The sequence below is a fragment of the Hibiscus syriacus genome, unplaced genomic scaffold, assembly GCF_006381635.1.
Source record: "Hibiscus syriacus cultivar Baekdansim isolate YM2019G1 unplaced genomic scaffold, ASM638163v2 tig00013692_pilon, whole genome shotgun sequence".
NCBI lineage: Eukaryota > Viridiplantae > Streptophyta > Magnoliopsida > Malvales > Malvaceae > Hibiscus > Hibiscus syriacus.
In genome coordinates, this window is record NW_024062307.1 from 27,020 (window position 1) to 37,891 (window position 10,872).

General features: G+C 34.5%; 1 protein-coding gene and 1 pseudogene across 1 annotated transcript; both read left to right on the forward strand.

Annotated features, from left to right (window-relative positions):
* The first annotated feature begins 1,567 nt into the window (after positions 1–1,567).
* Positions 1,568–3,063, forward strand: LOC120206346 (annotated as a pseudogene).
* A 4,475-nt stretch (positions 3,064–7,538) lies between these two features.
* On the forward strand, positions 7,539–10,657 carry LOC120206347. Its single transcript, XM_039206032.1, has 4 exons — positions 7,539–7,860; positions 7,977–8,967; positions 9,122–9,926; positions 10,018–10,657. The coding sequence occupies exons 1-2, from the start codon at positions 7,539–7,541 to the stop codon at positions 8,789–8,791; spliced, it is 1,137 nt and encodes a 378-aa protein (XP_039061963.1). The 3' UTR covers positions 8,792–8,967; positions 9,122–9,926; positions 10,018–10,657.
* Positions 10,658–10,872: the final 215 nt, after the last annotated feature.

Genomic DNA, 10,872 nt, shown 5'->3' on the forward strand with positions numbered 1-10,872 from the left:
AAAGCAAAATTAGGATGATCTATGCAGCATGCTTAATGGTTTCGTTGGGTTTGTAAGACTGTAATGAGTTTATATTGGGTTAAGTGGCTTGGCTTAGGAGATGGGTCCTATACAGTAAAATGAGTGGCTCATCTACTGAAGTCAGACACAACTTCAAACTTTAGTTGGAAGAAAATTCTATGGCTTGGTATAGTTCCGTTTAAGGTTGAAGCTTTCATATTGTTGGTGTTACATGGAAGGGTTCCAGTTAAAATTAAACTTGTAAAAAGAGGGGTTTTCCTGAACACCGACACCTTCTTCCCATTTCGCCAGTTATCTCCAGAATCGGTTGAAGACTTGTTTTTCTCTTGCATAGTGACATGGAAGGTATGAGGTGTTTTCCACGCCCTGTGAGGTATATCAATAGTAGGCCACAATGACCCTGGGATGTTCTTTTTATTCTAGAATGATTCTAGTCCCAGCAGCCCTCATAGGAGATTGATTTGGAACATTATCCTATTTAGCATGCTTTGGATGGTATGGTTGTTTAGGAATGACCTGGTTTTTACATGAAAAGCTTTAGATCTACAACCAATGATCTTCTTAGTCAAATACCAAGTAGGTTATTGGTTCAAAGCCAAGTTCCCCGACTCTCATTTTCGGTTGAAGGATATTATTACCAACCTAACTATTGCAGATGATCATTATTCTGGTAATTTAGTTGCTCAAAAAACTATTACATGGTGTCCTCCTTCAAGTGGATACCTTAAGTTCAACGTAGATGGTGCAATGAAAATGGATGGAAGTGCTAGAGGATATGAGGGATTCTACGGAATAATACAAGTAATTCTTTACGTCCTTCTCGATGCCGATCGGCTCTGGTTACTCGATGCTAGCTGAGATTCTAGCAATCGATCATGATGCTAAGGTGTTTATAAGTTTAGTGTGGTATGGTCATTTCAATTTAATTGTGGAAAGTGATTGTGCGAATGTGGTGGGTTGGATCTTAAATTCTTCAAAATCTCCTCCTAGTTACAAAAAGATGATATAGGAGACTTTGACAGTACTTCTTTAAGCGGACATTTAGATTAAATTCATTCCCAAAGTTTGCAATATTGAAGCCAACACCTTAGCTAAGGAGGATGTCATGTGATTCGATTGTTTGTTGGTTGCTCTTAGGGGGATAATCCTGGTGTTAGATCGCGGTTTTGGGCATGCTTTGGGAGACAAAATTTCAAAACATGAAAGATTTGTTAAGTGGAAGATAGTTTATTTGGGTCAAAACCTACGACCGTTGGTAAGGGGAGATGTTGCTTTAGCTTAGCTTACCATCTTTTGAACGAGTGTAAAGATTGGATAATCTTTTGGGTGAATGCGTGAAGGGCTCTTGTTTCTTGATATCAATAAATAGCATGGGTACTCCTTTCCTCTTTCCTCAATTCAATTCCTTCTATAGGGATTAGGTTGGCAAAAATAAAAAAAAAGGTTTTTAACGAGACCCTATATTACCTTCCAAAAAAATTAAATAATAATGTAATCATTAATTATTTAAAACTTTTAAAATAAAGAATAATGCTTCACAGTGTATATGCTCAGAGTCTTAGATATTTCCCCCCAAGCTTTATCTCCCCATTACCAAGGCATCTCACCTGTAATGCCACCACCACCACCACCCTCAGCCCCAACCCATCTATCTATTTATCCCCCTCCACCACCCAAGGCACCTGCTAAACCATCAACTTATTATTACAGAATACGATTATCGGATAGAGTAAAATCGCAACTGATGATTTGAGAAAATAAAAATAAAGATAAATAAGACACAAAATTTACGTGGAAAACCCCTAAATAATATAGGGTAAAAACCACGGGCAACGGTAGAAGAATTTCACTATGAGAAAATAGGAATTACAACTTCTCTCGATTTACCAAGGAGAAAACAATGATAATTCTCTATTGATAAAAAAGAGAAAACAACTCTCAAAAAACTCTCTAAATTCTCTAGTATTGGGAGAAAGCTAGAATGATTTGGGATTGTTTTGAAACTAAATGGGTTAGGGTATTTATAGTTAAAGCTAAATGACTAATCTTGTAAATACCCTAAAATATATGGACTAATTTAACAATTTTACCATTTATGTTTTTCAACAATTCCTGCACTGAATTTTGGCAATCAATTTCGGTGCTTTCGGTGCAACAACTTGCACCACCGAAATTGCAAATTGCAATTACAAATTGCTTTGACTTTTCAACACTTATGCTCCTCCACCCAAAGCACCACCAAAGCCACCAACTTATCATCCTCCACCCAAGGCACCAACCAAGCTACTAACTTACGCTCCTCCACCCAAATCGCCGACCTACCCACCACTGTCACCTCCTCCGACTAAGCCACCAACTTACAAAGTTTACAAGGAGATTTATGGTAGTTCAGGGAGTTGGTTATTGTAAGTCATACAAATACAAAGGATCTGACACCCTGTTGGAAGCATAAACAATTCATAGCCAATTTCAAACACCATTCCTTATAGTAAAATAGTATTAAAAAATCTTGGTTTCATTCATTTTCATGGTATAATTATTTTAATCAAGCATGGATGAGTCTTTTCCTGTTTTTTTTTTTAAATTTTGAGTAGATTTTTGGGATTTTTCGAACATTTTTCAACTTCAAACTTCAAAGAGTTTCATATTTTCTGGGTTTCCGCTGCAACATCAATGGTTAGCATTCATTTTTACTGTAAACTGGGCACTTTGGTTGTCATTTTTGCGGATGCCACAATAATGCTAACATGCAAGAACACCAAATATGAGCAAGAGACCACTGCAGGAACCAACAAGAACGACCATTTCTTCCTGCAGGCACCATAGACCATTACTAGCTTCAGAGCCCACAAATGCGCGGTGTCTCTTTTATCATCGTGTTTGGCTTCGTGCAGCAAACCGATCGATCTCCATGGTGGATTAAAGGGAGTTGATCAAGGCCTGAGAAGCCATTTACTGCAAACAAGCTCCCATTTATGCTCTACATCGTTGGTCCATTTGCTTTTGAACCTAAATGTTACTAGAAAACTAGCACTGTTCTCCATTGTTGTGCTTCATGTGTTACTATTGCATTTGCAAGTTTCCTTAGCTTATTATTGTAATGTCCATAGATTATTACAGAATAATTTTCGAAGAAGAAGAAAAAGACACGTGGGGTTTGGATTTTGATTTTTTTTATTTTAATTTTTTAATTGCCATTTCAGAATTTCATTAAGGGGTTAACGGAAGCTAATAATAGAGGGACTTAAATTAGACAAATAGATAACGTTAGGAACTTACACTGGACGGATCGATAACGTTAGGGACCATTTACCCTTAATTTTTAAAATAGTGACCAACGTCTATTAGATCGAAAATAAAGGGGACTATTTGCATAGTTTACCCTTTAACATAATCTCATTATCTTAAATTATTATTGAGAGTAATAACCACAATCATTCTTTTTCATTCTTAGTTTACGAACCTATAGGTTCAATTAATATTGGTAGTAGATAAAATTACATTTGATACTACAAGTCATAAGTGGCCTCTAGCAAGACATTATGACTACCAAGTTAAATGAAAAGCTCTTGATCCGACACAACCTTAACGCAACTCATGTCATAATCCTTTTATCTCACGATATCTTGATAGAATATAATGCATGAAAAATGTCAACCTTATATCGCTTTATCTTCAATTTCTCAATACTCAATTGAAATGACTAAACAAATGACATTAATCTCTATCAACTCATTTGAACACGATAATGCATATTTCATTCTCAATCATCGAATGGCCCTGAGATATCTGCCTTATGATAAAAGGGATAAATTTCATCTTAATCATTCACATCTCATTACATGATTCTTGTTATGTTCAAGAACAACCTTTATAATTGTTCGATTAAAGACAACGTTTGACTATATCAAAACATAATAATCACCATGTTTAGAATCATAATAATTTCAGGTCTAAGGATATTTTGACATAACTGTTTAGTATATGACATTGATCCATATATTAATCTCAAAACGAGTCGATCCAATATTTATTCTCAACAAATCTATATGAATTTGATTTAAATCTCATTCACATATGTATCCCATGAATATCTATCAAACTTCATACCAATCCTATTTTATTATCATTCCCACAATAATAATCAGTTAGAGATATTTACAATAATTAACAATAAAATTCAAGGATATTAATATATATAGAAGGTATGCATAAAAATAATCCAATAATCAAAATGCAATGTTCATATAATAGGCCAACGACACTCTTGCTAACATTTGAACTCTAAAACAAAACACTATCAACTAATCACCCACCACCATTAATCGTTGGTGTTTGTCGCGATAAAATCACCAAGATCAGACCTTTAAGGTCCCTTAAACACAGATTTGTGATTCGATTTCCTTAAATCGCAATCGAATACCATAGATCTACGTTGGGATCCTCAGCTTCCATGAACTAAAACTCATTCGATATTCTCCAATGACTGTTTAATGGAGCTGCCTTCGAGATTTATGCTTCATGTTGTCGAAGGGAGTATTCCAATCATTTGGATCTCCCAAAAGCTACCTAGATCACCTCGAAATGAAAACCCATTCTCGTCTAACATTTTTCGATTTCTTTTCTTGAATTCCTTTGATTTCTTATTAGTACTGTTAACGTTCTGTTAACATTGTTGTTGCTAGGTGAAGGCCTACTGAGGGCATCTTGGTTGCTGCTTGGAATAGTTGATCGCTGGCTGCTATCTTTCTGGCTCACCACAGGCTGAGATGGTTTTGGGTTGGTGGCTTGCCGAGGGTTGGGCTGTATGAAAACTGGGCTGCTGGTTGGTGTTATAGATTTAAATTACGTTTCCACTCGTGTTATAAGTTACGTTGTATTTATTGCAGTTGCAAACATAATATATGTCATTCTTGTCACTATGAGTATTTCTACAACAGATTATTGGATTTTTTTTCATTTTAAGATAACAGAACAATAACGAAAATAACAACCTGCTATTACTGTAATTTGTTGTTACCCGTTAAATTAAGTTGTGATCTATCGCTATTGGTATAATTTTACTTTACACTGTTATTTTTAACAATAATAGTTTTCAACGATGTCAGTATCATTATATAGCGGTCATTATTCTACTATTTGACTGCTATTTAAATCTCTAGTTGGTGTATGCTCACACACATAAATTGAGTCATTGTTCTGGTGCTGGAATAGGACCTATGATTCACGGGTTTGCGTCGACAAATAATAGGTTGGGCAGTCAAATGAAACGAGTTAGATTTGTAAAACGGGTCAATTTAGATTGATTTCTCATTTGCTCAACTAAAAACTTTCAAGGATTTCATTCCCAAAATTTGCTTTCACATCACATATATTAAAATACATTTTATATATATCTTTGAACTATAAAATGAATTACATATAAGATAAATTATCTTGATTTACTAACTCGATATTCGAAAATAATTCTCAAAACATTTGCTTGTTATTTAAAAATAAATAAATACGAGACATATATATTATTTCATAATTTATCTAATATCAAATTCAAAAATATGATTTCTAGCAAATCGATGGATTAATTCAAAACCCAAAATCAATTAATATTTTAAAAATAAGAATTTACTAGATAAAATCTAATTTGATAGGTTCTATTCAGGCATCGAAACTTGGGTATTACAACTTTCTCCTTAAGAAAAATTCATCCTCGAATTTTCTTCAGATTAAAATAAATACAAATATGACCGACGTATTACACCATCGATTTCCTTTTCACAACACAGATCACAATCTTTTCGATTCTCGTACTAGATGCTAAGAATTTAATTTCATCACCGTGGATCTCATAGTTATGAACGAATTGAAACGATACTCAATAATCACCAAACTTATTGGTTCACGCTTGAAACAAATTTTTCGTAGAACTTTCAATTTAAGAAAAATAATCAAACTACCGAACTTCACGTTAATGTGATCGAATAGAATGAGTAACATTTTTAGAAATACACTTGAATAAATCATTTTTGAATATTCACCAAATTATCAAAGAAGCATGATGTTGGAGTCACCAAAATTTGAGGGTTTTCACTTTCCATGATAAAAGTTCAACAATTCACAAGAGACAGAGATTTTGGTTTCAATTTTTATCGAATTGAGATAACACAAAATCTATGGTTTACGAATTATACACTTCAACTGTACTTTCGATCAAATGATATTTCCATAGAAACAAAAATGATGACATAATTGAATGTTTCAAAAATTTAAAAATAACATAAGACGAAAATGACATTCATAGGAATTTCCTTTAAAGACGCTGGAAGTAACATTCATCGAAATCATCGGAAGTAAACACTTGGTTGAATTATCTAATTAACTAAAAATTTGACCCCAAAAGAAATTCAGTGAGATATCTGAATGATTAATGAAATACAATTTAAAGGACTTAAATTCATAAATATGAGTTTTTAGGATTTCGAACTATCATAATCTCAGATCGAATGATTTATTCTTTAACGTACACATAGGTTATCATAATACTGGCTCTTTCAAGAAGAGCCAGGAGTTTTGCACTCCTCGAGAAATCCTCAAGAGCTTTGCACTCCTCAAGAAGTTTCAACCCTTTAACATGATCTATGGATGGTTCATGTAATTCGCTAGTCATACTCAATTGACAAATGATCACATCAATCAAGCATGCCAACTTACACGTAATCATAATAATTCTACGCGTGACACTCACATTAATAATCACTATAAAATCTTTCGGCCAATACTAGAAGAATGATCTATAACCATTCGACCGTTCTCCACATATTTTTCTCCCCTCTTTTCTCATGAAAACAAAAGATTCAAATACCAACTATCATATAATCATCGATTATAACTCTCTTTCCAAATCAAAAAGAGTGAATCGAATAACCGATACAACCCGTTTGATTCTATCAACAAGTAAGTACTAGTAGTGGTTAAACTTAAAAAGTCTAGAAATGAAATCACATTTTATATAATAAAATAATTGTTTATATCCGATAATAAAATTATCCATATAAATTTTCTTTTAATTTGTCGCATTATCAAGTTTTTATTATAGTGGTAATTAATAGAATGATAATAAATAAAAGGGTAAACTATGCGTTTAATATTTAAACTATCTATTTTGATCCGTTTTAATACTTAAATTTTAAAATTAAGTTTTTAATATGGTACTAAAATAAAATAAAAATTAAACATTATTTATGATTTAAAAAACTTAAAAGCTTAAATATTAAAATAAACTAAAATTGATAATTTAAACAATAAATACATAGTTTACCCTAAATAAAATAAAACCTTTCCAAAAATTGTTGTGATCGGAATAACTTTAACTAAAACGAAGTATCGAAAGTGCCCCCAAATTCAAAACCCTAAAGCTTCGCACAATCTCATCCCTACACGTTCACACGAATTGGATATGGAAATGGTATCGGTGGAATCCTAAAAATATCCCTCCTCCCTGAAACCTGAACGGAACTCTAATGGAATCCCCTCCGATAACGATATCGGATGGCCTTCCCACTTCCCGCAAGCGTCTCCTCTCCAACTGCGCGAAGCCCAAATCGCCGTTATCGTTGCATCAACCTCCCCTTAAAAAGACACGGGGACTCCCCAACTTAACCGAATGCCAAGCCTGTGGATTTCGAAGTGACAACGCCAGCTGCAAAAATCCGATTCAAACGCTTTACAGCGAGTGGCGCATTGTTCTTCTGTGCCCAAAATGTTATAATCGTGTTGACTCATCTCAAATATGCGCTTATTGTTTCAAAGAAGCCTCCGAAGATTGCTTTTCTTGTGCTCAATGTAAGCGTTCCCTTCACAAAACATGCTTTTTAGATTACAAATCTGTTCCGCCGTGGTCATACTCTGTTTGTGGTTTGGAATTTACTGTTTGCATTGATTGTTGGGTACCTGAAAAGATTACCCGCAAAAGGGGGATCTTTTGGCGCAAAAAAATGCTAAGATTTCTAGGGTTAATGAAGTTGAGAATGTTGGGGTGGCAAAGTTGTTAGAAGATGTGGTGAAAGATGCAAATTCTGCAATGGGAGAGAGAGTTGAGGCTGCGGTTGAGGCAAGGGGAATGGCTGTTAACAAAGCTGATGTGGCTCACCAGGTGTTTGAATTTACAAACATTGAATTGGAAAAGTGTGATGATGCTGAATTAGCATTTCGGATGCATAAAGCCATGAATAGTTCGCCTAGGATATCGAAAAATAGAAATTTATCTGATAATAATAGGTTAGATACTTTGATTGCCGGTAGTAGTAGGACTTTCAATTGTTTGAAACCTACGGAGATAGTCTATGTCCGACGTAGAAAGAAACCAGATGAGATGGAACCGAGGGATGTAATTTATGCTAGCCATAAAAAGAAACCAGTGCAGATAGTTTATACTCGGCGTAGGAAGAAAGCATGTGAGATAGTTAATGAACAGTGTAGACAAAAACATAATGAAATGGCTTATGTGCGACGTGGAAAAAAACTATATGATTTAGTTTATAAACGACGTAGTAAGCAAAATGACAGCAAGGAAAAATCTGATGTTGAAACAGGACCGAAGGAGAGAGAAGACGGATACTCTAATTTGTTGTCAAAAAGTGGGGTTGATACTAACATGAACTCTGAGTCTAAAGCTTATAGTTACCAAGATGACTCTATTGTCTTTGATAATATGCAGTCTGATGGGAAGCTTGTGCTATATTTGTTAGCATACAGCAGGAAGAAATCAAAGTGAAAGGGAACTCCAGCAAAACTGAGTTCCTTTATGATGGATATAACTGTGAAAGTCAGGCTTCATCTTCCCAACTGCCATAATCTTTAATGATAGAGTAATACACTCCAATGTTCAGCTTTTCCTCATTGAGTCAGAGCTGCAAGTTACTCATGTCAAGATACCCCTAGACTGACAAGGTAATAAAATGTTTTTCCTTGCCATTCTTTTATTAATTAATTTCTTTTTTCTTTGTTGTTGATTGTCAAAATATTCTCACATTTCAGTTGCAATGGAAATTTGCATAGCTGCCTTCCCTGTCTTCTGATTTTACTTTTTTATTACTCATCACAGCATTGTTTTCCTGGTGTTGGGTTGTGGATTATTTGTCTGGATCTCTGGGATGCTTTAGTATTCCTAGCACTGCTTGGTGTCCTTGATAATAGTTTATTATCATTATTTGCACCAGTGGAGGAAAAGTGCTGCTTACGTGGGTCAGTTAGCTTTTGGAGTCTTGTGGTTGCTATTTAAAACACCTTCCAGTGGTGGGAATATTCACATATTGGAGGGGTAAGCCTAATCTTTGTGTCTCCTTCCTGTGATTTGGAGTTGTATTTTCAGATAAATCTTGTTAGTTTTGTTCATCTGGCAGTTTCTAGGAAAGGGGGAAGGAAAAAATCTTCAAAATTAATGGAAAATGAAAGTAGAGATCCTCAGTCTAACCATGGATTTGTGGAATGAAGGGATGTGCATCATGAGATTTAACATCCAAGTCCTCTACATCTAAAATAAGTGTTTGTGCTAGCCTGAGTTTACATGGTTAAATGATTACTGTGTAATTTTGAGTAAAGTTAGGTTTTGATCTTAGAATATTTTAATTTTCTTAATACGTTGAGCAAAGTTCTCATTTTTATGGTGAAATGATTCTCTTATACTTTGTGTTGTATTCTATTGAATTAGTTCATTGATTTCTTTGTGTAGTAATTCTACCAATGATGATCCTTGGTTAATTGACAAAAGCTAAATTGGATCAAATCCTTGCATGGTTATAGCCATTTGAAGGTGATTTACTTGTTGCTAAAAGCACTTGATAAGATTCTGTCATGGACTATTGTCCCCTGAAGAGTGAAGACTATGTAGTCCTTGCAAAATGGGCAAGGTATGTTTACTTTTTTAACACTTATGTAAAGAGCTTAAATGTGAGGGTTGCCTCTTTTTTTCTTCGCTATCGAAAATTTGCAATTTTGTAGTTGTTCACCGGTGCTTGATAAGAGGCCAATTTTTTGCAAGGACAAGGATCAAGATCTTGGCCGACAATCAGGAAAGCAAGGTGTTGAAAGTGGTGATATCAAGCAAAAGAGTTGGACTATATCTTGAAGAGCCTTGGCGGTTAGGCAAGATCATGACTTAGTAATGGCCAATTTCCGGTTCATCTTGACTAAACTTTTTTGGGTCAAATTTTAAAGTTATATAATTGTTCAGATTTATATTAGATGAAGCTTCTTGGAAATCGACTATAGAAGCCTTTGTCCCATTGGATGTGCTTAGAGTAATAAGGGTTTGCTTTGACATGGAAGTATGGAACTAATTTCAAGTGGTCACTTTTTCCAAATTTATCTGTTTCACAACTCCCATAAAATGTTTTCCTGAGATCGGATAACATGCTAGCATTTGGAATATTTTCTTTGAATACCATTGAATGTGAATATGAAGTCTTATTTGGTGCCATTCACAGTGTTTCCAGTGCCAATTTTACCGAATCGTTTTTTCCCAGTGACGCGGAGGTCATTGGTGCTCTCTATCGGTTGGTAAGATGTGCTTTGTTGGTTTGGCATTTTGACAACAAAGGGGACATATATATTGTAAGGGACGTTTGGTTCACAGAATGGAAGATTACCTTTAGGGTGCGTTTGGATCATGGAATGTAGCATTACCTTTAAGAATAGGATTGCTGGAATTTAACATTATCTAATACATTACTAAAAATGTTGTATTGTTGTATTGTTGTGTTTAGCAAGAATGTAAGATTATAGTATTTAGTTAAATGAATAAAAGATTAATGAAATGTATATTTTATTAAATTGTCCTTATTATATATTTGTTTT